The sequence below is a fragment of the Acomys russatus genome, chromosome 7, assembly GCF_903995435.1.
Source record: "Acomys russatus chromosome 7, mAcoRus1.1, whole genome shotgun sequence".
Lineage (NCBI taxonomy): Eukaryota > Metazoa > Chordata > Mammalia > Rodentia > Muridae > Acomys > Acomys russatus.
Window position 1 is genome coordinate 4,533,381 of NC_067143.1, and position 18,816 is coordinate 4,552,196.

General features: G+C 50.0%; 1 protein-coding gene across 1 annotated transcript; it reads right to left on the reverse strand.

Annotated features, from left to right (window-relative positions):
- Nucleotides 1–232: 232 nt before the first annotated feature.
- Znf473 (zinc finger protein 473) lies at nt 233–17,782 on the reverse strand. The gene is made up of 6 exons (XM_051149676.1): nt 17,597–17,782; nt 12,999–13,078; nt 11,631–11,816; nt 8,348–8,507; nt 5,511–5,600; nt 233–2,835 (listed from the first exon to the last, which is right to left on the reverse strand). The coding sequence occupies exons 3-6, from the start codon at nt 11,688–11,690 to the stop codon at nt 239–241; spliced, it is 2,907 nt and encodes a 968-aa protein (XP_051005633.1). The 5' UTR covers nt 11,691–11,816; nt 12,999–13,078; nt 17,597–17,782; the 3' UTR covers nt 233–238.
- Nucleotides 17,783–18,816: the final 1,034 nt, after the last annotated feature.

The following is an 18,816-nucleotide window of genomic DNA, read 5'->3' on the forward strand; positions in this document are numbered from 1 at the left end:
CAAAAAAAGCAAGAAAAATAAAATGAGTGGCTCCCCATCCATGGGTCTTGATCTTCTAAGACCATCGGAAAACTTTACCTTACTATTCATAACAGTAGCAAAATTACAGTTATGAGGTAGCAATGATGATTTTATGGTTGGTCACTACAACATGAGGAGCTAGGGTTGCAGCATTAGGAAGCTGAGGACAGCTGCTGTGGGTGAAAGGAACCTGTACAATTTGTTTCACCAACTTTTATTATGACTTAACAGGAGGGGAGGTTTGCAATGTGTTGGTTTTGGTGGATGGCTTCAGATGAACGCTTTCAGAAGCATGGGACTCTGCTGTCACCAAGTGGCTCTCGGCAGTGCCACTTGTTACTTTACAAAGGTGAAGTCGCCGGTGTTTGCTAAGAGCAGCATAGCTGTAAAAGGCTTTGTGACAATCTTGACAACATGGCTTCTCCCGGGTGTGGACTCTGCGGTGTTGGCTGAGATGGGTGCTGAGGCCAAAGGCTTTCCCACACTCATCGCAGGCGTAAGGCTTTTCCCCGCTGTGAATCCGCTCGTGCTTTCTCTGGTTGGCTTTCTGGGAGAAGGCTTTCCCACACTGGCTGCATGTGTACGGCTTCTCGCCAGTGTGGACTCTGCGGTGGAGCATCAGGCACGAGCTCTGGCGGAAGGCTTTCCCACACTCTTCACAGACATAAGGCTTTTCTCCAGTGTGAATTCTCCGGTGTCGGAGGAGTTGGGCACCCAAAATGAAGGCTTTGCCACAGTCCCCACATGAAAAGGGCTTCTCCCCGGTGTGGATTTTCCAATGCTTAGAAAGGCACGAACTCTGACTAAAGGTTTTCCCACACTCGCTGCACGCCAAGTGCTTCCTTCCAGCATGGGCTCGCTGGTGCTGAAGGAGGTAGCTGCTCTCCTTGAAGGCTCTGCCGCACTCGCTGCATTTAAAGGGTTTCTCCCCAGTGTGGATTAACTCATGCTTCAAAAGGTGGGCACGCTGGCCGAAGGCCTTGCTGCACTTGCTGCATTTAAAGGGACGTGCACTTTGGGAAGGCTGGGGCTCAGTGACAGAGGTGTTAGGAGAGCATTTCTCAGACTCACTGCATTCATCTGGTGTCTTACCAGCATGGATGCTTGGATGGCCAGGGAGCTGCACACTCTGGTCACAGGCTTCCCCACGTCCTCTGTGCTCAGACGTCACCTTGGTGTGAATCTTCTCGTGCTTCCTGAGGTATCTGCTGTGGTTAAAGGCTTTGCCACACTTGTTACACTTAAAGCGTTTCTCAGTGTGCCTTGAGTTCTGACCCAGCCCTTTCTCGCCTGTATTTTCTCTGGTGTGAATGCTCAGGTGGCAATTCAGAGTCGAGCTGCAAATGAAGTGTTCTCCACATTGCTCACACTCATACAGGGACTCGATGCTGTGACCTTTGCGGTGCTGCGCTAGCTGCTCTTTATGGCTGAAGGTCTCCTTGCATTTAGCACAGGCAAAGAGCTTCTCTGTGGCATGGCTCAGCTGATGGCGGGTCAAGTGTGAGGGACGGCTAAAACTCCTGACACATTCTGGACACTGGTGGGGCCGGTAGCCCGAGTGGATTTGTTGATGCTCCTTAAGGCGTGTGCTCCGACAGAAGGCTTTCCCACACTCGCTGCATTTGTACGGCTTCTCTCCACTGTGCAGCCTCTGGTGGATCTTCAGGGTGGAGTAATGGCTGACAGCTTTCCCACATTCATTACACTTATATGGCTTCTCGCCTGTGTGAACGGCCTGGTGTTCAATGAGGGAGGACCTGTGACTAAAGGTCTTTCTGCACTCTTGACACTCAAAGACGGTTTTTGTAAAGTGAGTTTTCCGATGTTGCAAGAAATGCTTCCTTAGGTTGAAGGTTTCGGGGCACGCAGCGCACTCATAGAGCTTCTGGGTGTGGGCTTTCTGGTGCGCAGCTGGATGAAGGGCCTGGCTGAGTGCCTTCCCGTATCTCCTCCATCTGCAGGGCATAGCACTCGCGGGAGGTTTCGGATGTTTAATAGGCTGTGGATGAAGAATGGATGGAGCGTCACCGTTCTGACTCTCAGGCAGCTTGCCGTGGTCACTACTTTTACCAGCAGGTGGTTTTTCTTGGTCCTGACCTTGAACGGCACCCCCTCCTGCTGAACCAGCGCCTTCACTCTGCTGCAGCTTTTGGGGCACACCACTTTGACTCTTCGACGGCTTTTCTAGGTTACCACTTTGAGTTTTACAGAGTTTTTCTCCAGTGTGAATTTTCTGATGCCACTGGAGGTACATATTCTGACTAAACCTTTTCCCGCATTCCTGACACGTGTAGGATTTGTGGCATGTCTGAGTCACTGGCCGCAGGAGAAGGGAAGCACCCTTGCTGAGCTCCTGCTCCCTCACGTGGACAATCCAGTGCTGGATGAGGTGGAAACTCTGGCCGAAGCTTTCCCCACACTCACTACACTTGTATAGCTTCTCCTCCGCCTGGACGGAGTCCTGCTGGCTCTGCTCTAAGCACCAGCTGAAGTCACTCCCGGGTTCTTGTGGCATCACTGCTGTGAGGGTCTTCTCAGCACTACCAGCTAGCACAGCGTCCTCTCCTGCGGAGCACAGAGGCCCAGGACTGGGGCCGCTCGTGAATTCAGGACTCTTGCAATCTGTGCGGCTTTCCTTGTCGGTACTGTCAGCTCTTGGGAGACGTTGCGGATCTCTCAGAAAACTAGCTGGCCAGTTCTTGCCTAGACAGGCTCCAAAGTTGAGTTCCTCCTTGGAATATGTCTCCGTGACGTGGGAGAGGCCTTCTTCCAAGGAGCCCTGCTGCAAAGGAGAGCTCTTGGTCTCAGTGACTTCTGAAAGAGAGAGAGGAGGGAGTGAGCAGATGCCTTCTGCTCCCTGGGCCAGTGGAACAACCATGCTGTGGACTGCAACACAGAACATAAGAAGGCTGTGGTAGGTCTGTGTCTGTCTGAAATGGCAGGAAGAAGTGGAAATCTTGGGATGGTCACACAGGGAGCTGCGAGCCTGCAAGGCTTCATTGGAGGGGAGAGGCTGGGCATGAGCACCATAACCATGAAACTAAGCTCACCACAACACCTTCCAGGCCATGACCACCATAACCATGAAACTAAGCTCACCACAACACCTTCCAGGCATGCCTCCTTCCTCTATACCACTCAGTATCAAAATCGTACACAAGACACGCTGGGCCCTTGGTGACAGGGAATTCTCGCACATGCATCCATCCCTCTGCTGGGCCAACCCTCTCGCCCTGACTCAGGCACTAAGTTCTTTCCAACCACCCTGGAACTGTCTCAACGCGCTTCTTTTCCTGTCTCCATCACCATCAACTAAAAATCTGGTCCTAGGTTTCTCGTTGGCCTCCCATCTCTCTAGCCCTGGGGGTTGTATAATAAAGAAAGCTGGCTACACTGCTGATTACACTCTCCCAGGGTATCTTGCCCAGAAAAGAGAAATACAAGCAGCACATCAGCCCAGCACATCATGTGACGGCCCCGTGGCACTCCTGCATATCTCCTTTCTCAATGCTCTAACTAGCTCCTTAGGCTTCAATACCCTTCCTGCTAAGACCTCTGTGTCTTTTAATACCTAGTCGGAGTATCACTTCCCCAGTTAAGACTTCCCTGACCAGGGCTGGAGAGATGGCTCAGAGGTTAAGAGCACTGTCTGCTCCTCCAAAGGTCCTGAGTTCAATTCCCAGCAAGCACATGGTGGCTCACAACCATCTATAATGAGATCTAGTGCCCTCTTCCAGGATGCAGGTGGACATGCAGATAGAGCACTCATACACTAAATAAATAAGTCTAAAAAAAAAAAAAAACGCCTTCTGTGGCCATCCACACCTCATTCTGCCATCAATGCCCCATCCTGTAAGCTCTCAACAGCTGAACTGGATAACCCCGGTAATCAACTCTACTGTGGCTCCTCCACATCCTCAGCGTCGCTGGAAGACACACATGCACACCCACACAGGACGACACACATGCACACCCACACAGGACGACACACATGCACACCCGCACAGGACGACACACATGCACACCCGCACAGGACGACACACATGCACACCCGCACAGGACGACACACATGCACACCCACACAGGACAACCACAGGGACAGTTTGCATTGCAGTGTGCTTCCTTCAAGGCAGGAGCACACGTGCCCTGCCCAAAGTGGACACCTTACTTTCCATAGTTAAAGAAACAAGCTTTACCCTTATCTAACCCTAACCCTGACCACCACAGCATGTGCTCTGGCACTGCCGTCTCTACACTGCTGTTCCCCGTCTCCTAACGTCTTGTACCATCATCACCTTCTTCCATATCAGTACCTTCTACAGTTTGGTGGGTCTCCATCCATTGAGCACCTCAGAGACTGTTGACCCTTATAAACAACACATTCCTTTATTTCCTTTTTTTTTTTTTTTTTTTTTTTTGAGACACATTTCTCTGTGTAGCCTTGGCTGTCCTAGACTCACTTTGTACACCAGGCTGGCCTCGAACTCACAGCGATCCACCTGCCTCTGCCTCCCTAGTGCTGGGATTAAAGGCGTGCGCCACCGCCACCAGCTCAAACAACAGCTTTCAAGGCTCTCTTGGCCTATACGGTCACCACGCTGCTGCTCCTAGCCCACAATGGTCTCTAGTTTCCTCTTCACTAGATCTTCGCTCACACTGGTCGCCTGCACTGAGCACATCAACCAACAAGTATGAGGCCCTCTTGTGCTATGAGCGGTCAGGGTCAGTCGGGTACAGACTTTTCATTACAGCAGCGTGTGCCGCAGCGGGGAAAGGCAGGAGTGACAGCGCAGCGCAGCACAGCTGTTACTACTGGAGTCCTGCACATGCATTCATGCACACGTGTGCACACGCATGTTTGGCTGCCTACGCTTAGAGATAGTCCGTATCATGAAGTGGCAGAAGAGAGCTCAGATCTGGGGAGCACGTGCCTGGGCTGTTCACCTTCAAGGAGCACAACACAAGCAGCAGGCGGCAGGGAGCCCACACTAACGCCCTTCCAGGGAGCAGTCGGCAGGGAACAGGGCTACGGACTGTCCAGGTGGATAGAGCTGGACCTGGGCTCTCTGGCGTGGAGTCTTCCTCACGGTGACACAGGGACGCTGTACGACGTCTCCGTGCCCTGGTACAGCCCTTCCCTCCTTCTCCCATTGCAAATAGTTCCATCAGGTCATGCACAGCGTAGGGCTGCCTGGTGTTGGAAATGAGAGCTGCCGGGCGGGCGGCAGCAGCTATGACCTGACTGACTTGCAACATGGCTGAAGAAGCAGGAAGAAGGTAGAACTAAGACAGAGGTTCACGTGCTTAGAGAGCACAAGGCATGGGGGGCATAAATTGGCGGGGGAGTAGAAAGCAGCCCCTTGCTGAGCCTTGAAGTTAAAAGGCTCTGGAGAGGCACCAAGATGTGTGAGAGAGGACAGACGCGCTAGGGGCTGGGCAGGAGCTCAGTCAGGGGCAGTGGGTGCACCCCGGCCCTTCCTCCCGCTCACCTGCACTGGGGGCGGCGGGGCCTCCTTTGATCATAGCTTCCAGTGCTTCACAGACTTCTGGTTGGGAAATCAGGCTGGGCCGTGGGGGGTCTGCTGAGAAAGACAATCCTGTCATCAGAAGATCTGGAGGGCATCCAGATGTGCAGCAGGCACTGTCAGATCCTTTAGGAGGTCAGTGCACTTCTTACTGAAAGACACCGAGTCAGCCCTCCCGGGCTGCTTCTGTAGCTGGGCACTGGGCGGCAGGTAAGAAAAGCCGCCCAGTGCAATGCAGTCCGATGTCGGAGGGCCCCCACTGCAGGCTGTCTTTCACTTTGTTTAACTGTGGGGATCAAGCACTCCGTTTTTTTCTGGAAAATAAAGAATGGAGGGCACGCAGGAGCTATATTGAGGATGAGGTGGTAGGACAGGGAGCTGCCCTGAAGATGTGCACTGGGTATAGAGGGAAAATAGCAGTCACTGTATCTGGCGTGAACATCAGAATGAAGTGGTTGTTTTTTGATGTACTTTGACCTTGAAATCACTGTAGAAAACAGAGATTGTTTTCTGTCATCTATAGCGCTGTTTTTCTGAAGGAGCTGTACAGCCTTTGCACGGCTTTAGTTACAGTACTTTTCTGGCAAACCTGGAACATCTCGCATTACTGAGTACCTCAAACAGTGTACAATAAAGACTGAAATTGCAAGGTTGAGTGCTCCTTCAAGAAACACATAGATTAGGTCTGGGCTTTGGTATGAGGAACTTGTTTTACCCTAAAAATATCTTTTGTGTAACTGTTGGCATAAAGTTCCTGTGGACGGTGTACAGTTTGCCCTTCTTCAAACACAGGCTGATGTCTCCGCCCCACTCTCTGGATCCCTCAACACCGCATTGTGATGTTCAATCTAAGTTTCAAGTTTGTGTAAACATGTCACCATTTGTTCTCTGTGTTGCCGATAAAAACAAACTAGCCAATGCTGAGCAGTAACAGAGAATAGGGCGGGACATGCTGATCAGTGGGGGGTGGGGGTAGAGCCATGAGGAGAAGACTGGAAAACATCAGGAGAAATGAACTGGGCGTGGGAGTATACAGTGGGAAGAAACTATACTAGCATGGAGCTTTAGGATGGAGTCACTATTGTGCAGCATTGTGCCATAGGCTGATTAAATAGATCCTGGTCCCTCTATGTGGGTATTTGGGTATAAAGCTGGTTAAGGAGTAACCGCTAATTTCACGAAAATAATAATTCAATATTAAATATTCATTAGACATGTAACAATCAATAAATACACTTCTGCATGGATGTTTAGAGTTTGGTCCACAGAGGCTGGACCTCCCTGCTGCCAGCAAGACTTTATTTCATCCTGGAGTGGGCCTCCCACTGAACTTGATTAGCATCTGGGGTAGAGACTTCTGCCTTCCTACCCAGAGGCTGCATGCAGAAAGTGGACTTGGCTGTCTTGGCTGCTCTACTAGAGAGCAGGATTCACGCTGGCACAGCTGAGCTTTGGGAATGTTCCGGCACCAGCATGGCCTGCACTCAAGTCGTGCTTTCTTTCTGAGACTCAGGAAGCAGGGCCCTGTGAGCAAGCACCAGCTCACTTCCTGACTAGGGTTTCTACTGCTGAGATAAAAAAGTAACTTGGGAAGAAAAGGGTTTATTTCAGCTTATAACTCAGATCACAGGCCATCACTGAAGGAAGTCAGGACAGGAACTCAGGGCAGGAGCCTGGAGGCAGGAACCTGGAGGCAGGAACCTGAGGCAGGAACCTGGAGGCAGGAGCCTGAGGCAGGAGCCTGGAGGCAGGAGCCTGGAGGCAGGAACCTGAGGCAGGAACCTGGAGGCAGGAACCTGAGGCAGGAACCTGGAGGCAGGAACCTGGAGGCAGGAACCTGGAGGCAGGAACCTGGAGGCAGGAGCCTGGAGGCAGGAACCTGGAGGCAGGAGCCTGGAGGCAGGAGCCTGGAGGCAGGAGCCTGGAGGCAGGAGCCTGGAGGCGGGAGCCTGGGACAGGAGCTGAGGCAGAGGCCGTGAACAAGTGCTGCTCGCTGGCGTGCTCTCGTTGCTTCCTCGTCCTGCTGTCCTGCAGCACCAGGACCACCAGGAGCGACACCACCCATGGGGAGGTGAGCTGGGCCCTCCCAAACCAATAGTTAATTTAAACTATGCACCACAGTCTTGTCTGATAGGAGCATTTCTCAACTGAGCTTCCTTCTTCCCAGTGACTCCAGCTGTCAATGACGTGAGACTGGCATGGGGATGCTAGAGTCAGAGCCTGCAGGTGACTTCACTGAGTGCGCTGGCGGCCTGGGCTCTGTCCTTCTTTACAGTGAGCTACAGCTGTTGAGTCTGACCACAGGTGCAGCCCTCTGAGTGCTCCTAGCGAGCTGGGTGCTAGGGGAGCACAGCTGGGAGGACTTTTCCTCTCTGAGGACTGCCTGGGGGCTGGGCATGAGGAGAGTTCTGCAGGCTCACCAAGCACAGCGTGGGGCTAAAGCACGGTGACTGCCACAGCCTAAGCGTGCTCACCAGGCTCCATGCGAGTACTGAGACACCCAGGGGGAAGGACGGATCACAGGTCCCCACCCCACCTTGCTATGTCCAGATGACATAGCAAGGAATTAGACCACGCAGAGCCACAAGAGAACCCAGGCTTGGGTGGGGACAGTGTGGGCAACGGGGACAGCAGCCACAGGCCCTGAGCCACCTGCTGAAGGAAAGGGAGGGAATATGCAAGGATCCAGACAGGGACCAGAGCCAGGGACACAGGGTGCTGTGTTCTGGATGACAGCACCGCCAGCCCAGGTACCAGGGCAGCACCCTCTGGGTGACACGGCACAAAGCAGGGCAGTGATTAGGACCCTGGATCAGGGTGACACTTACTGAACAAGACAAGGTCCTGGCAGGTGTTCAGTGTCCCATCCCAGAACAGGTCCCTGTGGTCCAGCTCTAGCTCCAGCTCTTCCCAGTCTTCCGAAGTGAAATCCATGGTCACATCCTTGAGGGCCACAAACTCCTGGAATGAAGCACACTGTCAATCACTCAGGGGCCTGACCGGGTAGAGACACAGGGCCTTGGATAAGTGACAGAATGTCAAGTCACGCAGGGAGGGTGAAACCCGGCTCTGCCAACCCTAAAATGCATCTACTTCTTAGTTGCAGATTTTAAGGAGACAGGTGCAGAGGCACTGCCTTTAATCCTGGCACTGGGGAGGTAGAGCTAGATAGATCTCTGAGAGCTCAAGGCCAGCCTGATCTACCCAGAAAGTTCCAGGACAGCCAGGGCTATGTCTCAAAAAGAAGTAAAATAATAAAATAATAATAATAATAATAATACAATTTTTTGTTTGGTTGGTTTTTGTTTTTCAAGACAGGGTTTCTCTGTGTATCCCTGGATGTCTTGGAATTAACTCTGTGGATCAGGCTGGCCTGGAACTCACAGAAATCCACCTGCCTCTGCCTCCTGAGCGTTGAGATTAAAGGTGTGCACCACCACGCCTGGCCCCAAAATGAGTATTTTTAAAGTTGTTGGTGTTTGGAGAAGGGTCTTACTCTGTAGCTCAGGCTGGACTCACAGCAATCTTCCTGCCTTAACTTCCTGGTGCTGACATCACAAGCACAAACCACCACACTTGGCTTTGTGTTCTTTATGGAAATTTCCAAACAACGAAGTGTAACATAATTTCTCTTGCATGCCCATCCCTGTGAAGGATCCCCAGTTGCTAGCCAACTGGTCCTTTGAGAATTCTTAGCCATTAGAGCTGCTTGACCCTAGGACTTCAGTGTTGGTTGCTGCTTGGATTTCTGGGAACAGGAGAGAATATGAAAAGGTAGCTGAGGCTGAGAAAGAGAATGAGAGGGGAAAGCAGTTGGGCAGGTGGTATTTTTAGGAGACAGCTGAGCCAGGAGAAGCTGAGCTCAGGAAATAGGCTAGAACAGTTGTCATAGTTTGCAGCTGCTAGTGTTAGGAAAACTAGGAGAAGAGACTGTTTAAGCCGACTGTTGGGGAACTGAGGGAGGAACCGATGGGAGAAACATTTGAAGGAGCTGGGCTGGAAACTGGGAGGAAGAGTTGAAAAGAAATTAGATTCAGGGTCTCTCTCTGTCTCTCTCTGTCTCTCTCTGTCTCTCTCTCCCTCCTCCTCCTCTCTCTGTCCCCCCTCCCCCCTCTGTATGTCTTTCTCTCCTATCTAGTGTTAGTGGGGGAAGTAGGGAAGGGATAAATGGTGGGAAAAAAAGAACCTACAAAGTAGCCAAGAACAGATACAAGTGGCCCAACGTAGGGCAGTTTGTTTGTAGGGAAAAAAAAAAAACAGAAGAAAAAAATAAGAAAGAAAAAACACACATTTTACACAGAAACAAGTAGCAATATAATCATGGACCCAGCAACCAGGCGTTGCCATCTCACCATGAACACTTACACAGTAACAGAACCCATCCTCCTCAGAGGGCAGATGTGAGGAATGAGGCAGCCAGACTACCACAGCCCGGGAGTGTGGGGCTGGAACCGCCTGCTGGATCTGTCTACACCCTGTGCTATGTCTGAGTTCCTGTGATTGGACCTGCTCTTGCCCTCAGATAGCTATATTCCTTGCCCAGCTGTGTAATCATTTACAACAAAAAAAAATTTAAAAGCATCTCTGACTCCCTGGGCCATATTTAAAGTCTACATACAAGCTGGGCACAGAGGCACACACCTGTAATCCCAGCACGTCAGGCAGAAGCAGGTGGACCTGTATGGCCTCAAGGCCAGCCTAGTCTACACGGTAAGCTCCAGGTTAGCCAGGGCTGCACAGTGAGACCCTGTCTCAAAAACACCACCAGCCTAAAATTAAAACTATACAGAGCCAGAGCTGAAGCCATAGCCTAGTGATCGAGACCCCTCACAGTGGCTCACAACTGTCAGGTTTAGAGCCCTTATGATCTGTGAAGGAACCAAATATACATGCAGCACATGTAGATACACACAGGCAAAGTATACAGAGAAAACAAAAATAAATCTTTAAAATTTATGTAGAGCAATGGTTCTCAACCTATGGGTCACAACTCCTTTGCGGGCCGAACAGTTGACTTACTTAAGATCATTGGAAAACACAGATATTTATATTATGATTCATAAAAGTAGCAAAATTACAGTTATGAAATAGCATCGAAAATCATTTTATGACTAGGGGTCACCGCATGAGGAACTGTATTAGAGGGCTGCAGCATTAGGAAGGTACTAGATGGTGGGTTTTTTGTTTGTTTGTTTTGTTTTGTTATGATGATGATGGTGATGAGGATGATAATGTTCTACCCACATGTACACCTGCAGGCCAGAAGAGGGCAGCAGATCTCATTACAGATGGCTGTGAGCCATCATGTGGTTGCTGGGAATTGAACTCAGGACCTCTGAAACAGCAGACAGTGCTCTTAACCTCTGAGCCATCTCTCCAGCCCTGCTTCCATGCTTTCTACATTACTTTTCTATTGCTGTGATAAAATACCACTACCATGACGACTTACTGTTCCAACAGGTTAGAATCCACAATGGTGGAGTGAAGGCGTGTCGGTAGCAACAGCTGAGAGCTCACATCTCAAACCTCAAGCAGGAGGCAGAGAGCACACTGGGGATAGTGGGAAGGTTTTGAAATCTCAAACGCTGCTCTGATACACCTTCTTCAAGAGGGCCACACCTCCTAATCCTTTCCAAATAGTTCCACTAACCCGAGAACAGCATTCAAACATCCCAGTCTATGGGAGCCATTCCCATCCAAACTGACCAAAGGCCCTATGCTCTGGACATGACACTTGTGTCCTGCTGCTGACATCTGACTGCCCCTCCACCCCGGGCATTTCCTGTAAGCTAGGAGACTGATGTACAACGTCTGAATTCAAGGTCATCTTGAGCTACAAAGTGAGATCCTATCTTTTGTTTGTTTTTGTTTTTTGAGACAGGGTTTCTCTGTGTAGCTGTGGCTGTCCTGGACTCACTTTGTAGACCAGGCTGACCTGGAACTCACAGAGATCCTCCTGCCTGGGTTACCTTAAGCCACCACGCCCCTTCAAAAGATTGCTTGGGAGTCACAGTAAACACAAAACAAAGGAATGCTGGTTTTCCTTTGGGAGTGACTGAGTGAGACAAAGAGCCTTCCACTTACCTCAGCCATAGCTGCCTGGTTCCAGGGACCTTTTTTATGCTTCTCCTCCTTCCCCTCCATGTCTCCAGCTAGCAGAGCTGCGGAAGATCTGAGAGAAAAGCTCTCATCCTTCTATGGCTGCCTTTCTGTTCATGCTGAATGCGTCTCCACACTACCGCAAGTAGCAAGACAAATCCCAACAAGCGCCTGCGGTAGAGAGCACAGTGACAACTGTGTGTGATGAAGCTACCCAACCCTTAAAACTCCCCATGCTTCAGAGCCTGCAGAGCCACTCACAACCATTCCTGACTCAACTATAGCAGGACTTTCGGGCAGTATAAATAATGACACAGAGGCTTTTTAATATCTTAAAGCTTAGGCCTTTTAGCTGAGCTGATTCACAGCCAGCTTTCTAGCTTAACCTGACTAATCCTGGCATTACATCCCACCATGTGGCTAGCTCTACCTTTTTGCTACACTTTTTTTGTTTGTTTGTTTGTTTGTTTTTTGTTTTTTGAGACAGTGTTTCTCTGTGTAGCCTTGGCTGTCCTGGACTCGCTTTGTAGACCAGGCTGGCCTCGAACTCACAGCGATCCGCCTGCCTCTGCCTCCCAAGTGCTGGGATTAAAGGCGTGCGCCACCATGCCCGGCTCCTTTTTGCTACACTCTTGTCTGTCCTTTAACCTCTGTCCTCCAGGCGAATCTCTCAACTTTGCTTTCTTTTCAGAGTCTCTCTCTCTCTCTCCTGGAAGTTCCACCCTCCACTCTAGCCTTTTGTTTTGTTTTGTTTGGCTTTGGTTTTTTGAGACAGGGTTTCTCTGTGTAGCCTTGACTTTTCTGAACTCACTTTGTAGACCAGGCTGGCCTCGAACTCACAGAGATCTGCCTGCCTCTGCCTCCTCAAGTGCTGGGATTACAGGAGTGTGCCACTGTGCCTGAATCCACCAGCTTTTTATTAAAGCCAATAGCCAAATGAGGAAGGACAAATATTTACATAATATCAGACTGTCGATGGACCACAGAAATAGCAATACCAAGATCCAGCTAGTACTTCGCTTTCTGTCGGTTTACCAAGCAACAACTGAATATGGAGACACTTTCACTCAATATACCCCAACAACTCCCCCTTTTAGTCCCATAAATGGCTCTTTCTTTAACATTAGTAAACTATATACAATAAGAACAACTCGGAGAACTATCAAGTAAGAATTACGTCTTTAATCTTTCTGAATCTAATAACAAGGAAAACTGTAAAACTATTACTATCTAGTCTTTAACCCCATCAGAGACCTGGGAAGGATAAAATTAGCCTGAGTAAACAGGATATGCCGAGCAAGCAGCTTCCAAAACTTAAAGAAAGAAAAAAAATGGCAGAGACTTGTAGGCTACCTGGATAGTTACCCAAGGTTCCTAGTGTCATTGGGGCATTCATCTTCAGCCATCAGGCCCAGAAGATCTGACAAACTTTTCTGTGAAACAGGAATATTAAATCTGAGTGCTCCATTGTTGTAAAAGAGCCCTCCCCTATAAAATTATGAATATGTCAGCCACATGGGGTCTTAACCTTCCAAATGGCCTTCCGATCCCACAAATTTAACCCATCAGATACTTTGTTTTATTTGAGATAATTTTCCACATCATAAAAACTATCTAAACCTTCCATAGTGGCCATTCTGAATTTCAATATTTTGTGGAAATGATAATCACATCAGCTCTTGTATCCACCAAAACCTCTATTTCTTTTTCTTTTTTTTTTTTCCGAGACAGGGTTTCTCTGTGTAGCCTTGGCCATCCTGGACTCACTTTGTAGATCAGGCTGGCCTCAAACTCACAGCGATCCACCTGCCTCTGCCTCCCGAGTGCTGGGATTAAAGGCGTGAGCCACCATGCCCGCCCGGCCAAAACCTCTATTTCAACACCATTTATTTGCAATTTTAATTTTGGCCTCTGGCCATTAACCACTGTTTTCCAGAACACACATTTTCTAGTACTTCCAAACCCTCCTTGTCTTTCTACTGGAGTGGCTTTGGCTTTAAATGGAGGGAACCATAGCAGCGGTGCTATCCTATTTATATGCACTAACTTACATCTCCTTTTTTACATTGGCCCCAATTTTAATTTCTTCTTTGAATTCCCATCTATAATTCCTGGATCCACAGTGAATCCTTGGGAAGTTAATCTCCTCCTCCACAAGATCACCCCATAAATGCCAGGGTTTGTTTTGTATCATTTAATTTTGGGGGGGCAGGGCAAGAGGTTTATCTGCAGCCTAGTCTAGAGCAGCACTGCCTGCAGTAGCAGGCAGGAGATCAGCATTACTCAGGTGCAGTTTCTCTGCCTGCTTGTTTTGTTTTTGTTTTTGTTGTTGCTTCCTGGCTGACAAGAGGGAAACAACTTGTATTTTTTGCTGAGGGGCTCCAAGCTGTTTCCCAAGGGCACTAAGCTGCCTTGAATATCCCTCTTGGACCTGCACTCATTGCTCCAATGGTTTCCTTTTTTCCACATTGTCTGCAAACCTCAGGAAGCCTAGGCATTCTTTTAGAAAACTCATTGCCACAAGAAATGGCTTGCTCACTTCTCTGGCAGAAAGCACTGTATTTCTCCCAGTTAAGGCATCAAACATTTTAAGATCTGAGGCTTTTAGTGGCTTGGTCACGTTTCTTTGTAAATGACCATATTTTCTGCAATTGAAGCACCTGACATTTTGGTACTGGAGACTTTTAGCAATAGCTTGTCCTACAGTGTTAGCATGCTACTCATGGGAGCCAATGTCAGTCCTGTCCCTTATCCACTCATCCATTGGTGCTGTCCTCACCTTTAACGGTCTAGTAGCTTTTTTACATTCAATATTCCTATTCTCAAATGCAAGGGTCTCTGCCAACACGTGCCTCAAATGAGGGTCTGATATGGCTCTGTTCATAGTTGAAACTAATATTCGCAAGAAATCTGTGACAGCTTCCCCAGAGCCTTGTTCAATCTTAGTAAATGAGATGGACCTTTTCCCAAACTCTTCAACATTATCCCAAGCTCTTAAAATCCACTAAGCAACATTGTTCTATAATAGCGTCATCAAATACAGTCTGTTCGTGCGTAGCAGAGTACTACACTTCACTAAGCAATTTATATAATTTTGTTTGTTTGTTTCTCGAGACAGGGTTTCTCTAGACAGGGTCCTCTGTAGCCCTGGCTGTCCTGGACTCGCTTTGTAGGTCAGGCTGGCCTCGAACTCACAGTAATCCACCTGCCTCTGCTTCCCAAGTGCTGGGATTAAAGGTGTGCGTCACCACGCCCGGCCCGCAATTGATATTTGACAATATTCATTCCTCCTGCTCTATTCATCATCCAGTACTTGTGGCTTCTCCTCTCCACCATGTTAACCATTGTAAGTGCTGACCGGCCGTTGGCACAACTGTTTCCAGACTCTTACAATCTTGGGGAGAATAAATCTATCTTGGGTAGCAGTTACTTAATATTTGTTTTACACAAGGTGAATGCATTGTGTAGGGAAACTAGGGCCTCTTTAAAACACCTCAAATCTATCATTTTTATAGGCAGCCATACTATCCCATAGTAGTCATGATCTACGTGTTAGCAGGCACGTGCTGTATGACTGCTGGGAAAACTGATGGAGATTTTGTAATCCCAGGCCATCCCTTCTCTGGCAGCACAGTTGGTTCAAGGTTAGCCACTTCTTTTGGAAACTGGCTGTTTTTCTTTTACCCCATTGCCCTGCAAGGCCTCCTTCTCTGCCACCTTCTCCCCCTCCCCCTGGCCAAACACCAGCCCCCTGCCCCGCCCAGGACTTGAAACCCAAAGTGCACAACACAGGGTGGGGCTGAAATCTGCCTTCTAGCCTAGCTAGCTCAGTCAGTAGAGCATGAGACTCTTAATCTTGGGGTGGTGGGTTGGAGCCCCACATTGGGTGCTACTTGTAGCTGGACTTTTGGCTACTTTATTAGGTTCTTTTCCCTACCTCCCTACACCACTCGTGTCCATTCTAACCCCCAGCAATAGGTAGGAGAGAAGGAAGGTTAGAGGGGGAAGGGGGCGTTGATATTGTTAGACCACTTCCTGCTGATTAGGGGCGTCCAGTTTCTTGGGGTAGGGCTGATCTTCATTGGCAGGATATCTCCACCAGCAACCAGCAGCCAGCAACAGCAGCAGGAGCAACCAGCAACAGAGGCACGGGCCGCAGCAGTAGAGGGAGCAGCAGCTGCCTCTTTGGAGCACCTCTAGCCCCTCTCGGGGCTCTGGCATCTATAAACCCTCTAAAAGGTCCCCAGAATTTCAAGCTGGCAAAATTACACTCCTGCTAGAGCACGTGGCAAATCATAGTCAGCTGGTGTGGGCAATCTGAAGCAGCCCCATATCCCACACCTGGGATTAAAACAAAAACACATTCCTATAACATTTCTGTGTTTTTAAAGAAACCAAAAATTCTCAGAACACATAACTGAAGCTACATCTTGTGATCTGGCAAGGAAGTTCTCCTTGGACCATTTGTTCGGACTCACCGCCCTGTCAGCAGCATCACAGTGCCTGGTGGACAGGGCATCTTTCTAGAATATTTGTTGAAAGCTGGCACGGTAGTGAATGTCTACCCTACTCTAGGGAAGCTGAGGTAGGAAATTTTCCAGTTCAAAATCACTCAGGGATATATAAAAAGACTGTGTCTAAAAAACAAAAAGGTGAGTTGGACATAGTGGTGCATACACTTAATCCCAGCAATTGAGAAAGAAGAGGCAGGCAGATCTCTCCGAGTTCAAGATCAGCCCGGAAAAACAGCTTACTGGTTAAGAGCAGTGTCACCCTGTAGACCGTGAGGCAGGTGAATTAACCCCCCCCCCCACTCCACCTGGACAATTGCTATTCCTATAATACCTATTTTGTGGCAACTCTTTTTCTATAAAGCCATAACCCATAATAACAAAGATATTGACTATTCATGGGTTGTCCGTTCACAGATCAATTCAGACTCAGAAAATCGTTTTTAAAATTCTGCAGTTTCCAACATGTACAGATGTTACTGTTCTTCAGCATGATATAACAATTGCTTATGTAGAATTTACACTGTATTGGGTATGATAACTAGGTGTTAAGTTAGCACATGGGAGGATCTGCGTGGGTTACATACGTGTACACACTGCAGAAAAAGTAGGGGCCGAATAGCCAATTTGGGGCCAGCCTGGGTCATGCCTTTTAGAAGGGTGAAAATGATCATAATTCACTACACACGTTTGAGGTGCTCGAAGGATACAAGTATTATTTTTGTGTTTGTTTATGCCTACTTCGAAGTGTTCTTTGGGCACACCTGATGCCTGCAAGAGGCCAAAAGAGGGCGTCTGATCCTCCAGAACTGGAGCTACATTTGTCTGTGAGCCATCGTGTGTGTGTGTGTGTGTGTGTGTGTGTGTGTGTGCGTGTGTGTTGAGAATTAAACCTGGGTCCTCTGAAAAAGGAGCAGCATATCCTCTTTACCCTGTTTTTGTTTGCTTTAAGGAAGATTTTTTGGGGGGCGGGGAGGGTTCGAGACAGGGTTTTTCTGTGTAATAAATAGTCCTGGCCTCTCTCTGTAGACCAGGCTGTCCTCGAACTCAAGAGATCCTCCTGCCTCTGCTCCCGAGTGCTGGCCCATATTTTGTTTGTCGTAAAGGATGCGGGGTTAAGAGCCATTGCTGCCCTTCAGGTTTGGCTCCCAGTCCCCGCGCGGCGGCTCACACCCATGTCCAGTTCCAGGGGATCTGATGCCCTCTACTGGCCTCCACGGTGCCTGCACGCAGGCAGGGCAGACACGCAGACACTTACGGATAAACCATAACAAACGAACAAAGACTCCCCTCAGGGCTGGCCCGAGAGCAAACTCCGCTGAAGAGGCCGGCCTACGCTCGGCTCCAGCAAGCAAGGGTTCCGGCTTCCATCAGGGCCTCCCGCCCCGGCCGCTGAGGACTAAGCCCGCGGTCGCCCGGATCTCCACCGCGCCTCCGTACCTCGGCGGGGATGGGGACCCAGTAACAGATGCTTTCCCGTCTCCCAGGAAACCCAACTCCTCAAACTCAAGTCTACCTCAGAGCAACTTCCGGTGCCGGTAGAAACTCCTCAGAGGAGTTTCCGGTCCCAGGAAGGGCTCCTCAGACCTATTCCACCCAGGGGTCTCTGCGCCAAACTCGGGGACCCATGGCTTCTGGCCACCCACTGAGTAGTCTGGAGAGCACGGTGGAAACAGAATCAGGACTAGGTGACATCAAAGTTGGGTAATCCGCTACCCTCTTGTGGGACTTCTTTCACCTTCTGCCTCCCCGAAAGTCCCATGATAAGACCGCGGTTGCCATGGAAACAGTGGGACGTGGACTCTGGGATTCCCGAGCCCACACAGAAGCAAGGGGCGGGGTTTAGAACTGACAGTGCAACCTTTGATTGGTGGCTTTCTCGTATTTCATCGCGATTGGCTTCAGATTAGCAGATGCGCAGCAGGAGGGGAAAAAAACAAAAACAAAAACAGAAAAAACCGCCCCAGAGATGGCAGGATAACCGCGAGCGATTCCCCGCCCCCCATAGTTACTGAGGCGTGACGCTCAGGCTTCTGGGAAATGGAGTTCCCAGCGGGGCACAGTGCGGGGCCTGGGGCCGAGTTGGACGGAGTTGTCAGCGCCTGCGCGCCGTGGTCGAGCCCAGCGGAGGTTGCGCGCGCAGCACCTCCTTTCCCACCCTCCCCCGGAACTCTCCGCTGGGCAACCGAAAAGGTGAGTCCAAGTTCATGCGCCGGGTCCGGGCGAAGAGTCCGGGTCCTGGGAAACCTCGGCGCCTACCGCGCTTCCTCAAGTACCGTGGTGAGGAGCGGCTCGGCCGAGCAGCCCGAGACGTCACCGCCCGTGGGAGGGGGGGGGGCGGACCGAGGCTGCGGCTCCCGGTGCCCTGCGCCGTCCGGGAGGCGGGCTGCAGCCACGGTGGGAGGAGCCTGTGGGGCGGGGCAGAAGCCGCTCCTCCGCGGTTACGTCATCGCTAGTTATCCTTGGAGAGTAGGGACCCAGGTCCAGTCTCTGTTACCTAGGAAACTGTCAGTCCCGCACTTGCGGAGGACTCAAGCCTTTGGGCCTCGGCTGTGCTGCGTTCTTGGAACAGGAGTACAGTCGGTTATACCAAGCTGACGCTGATAAGTAGGATGAGGGAAATGAACGAACGGATGTATAATAAACACAGATTTGAGTGT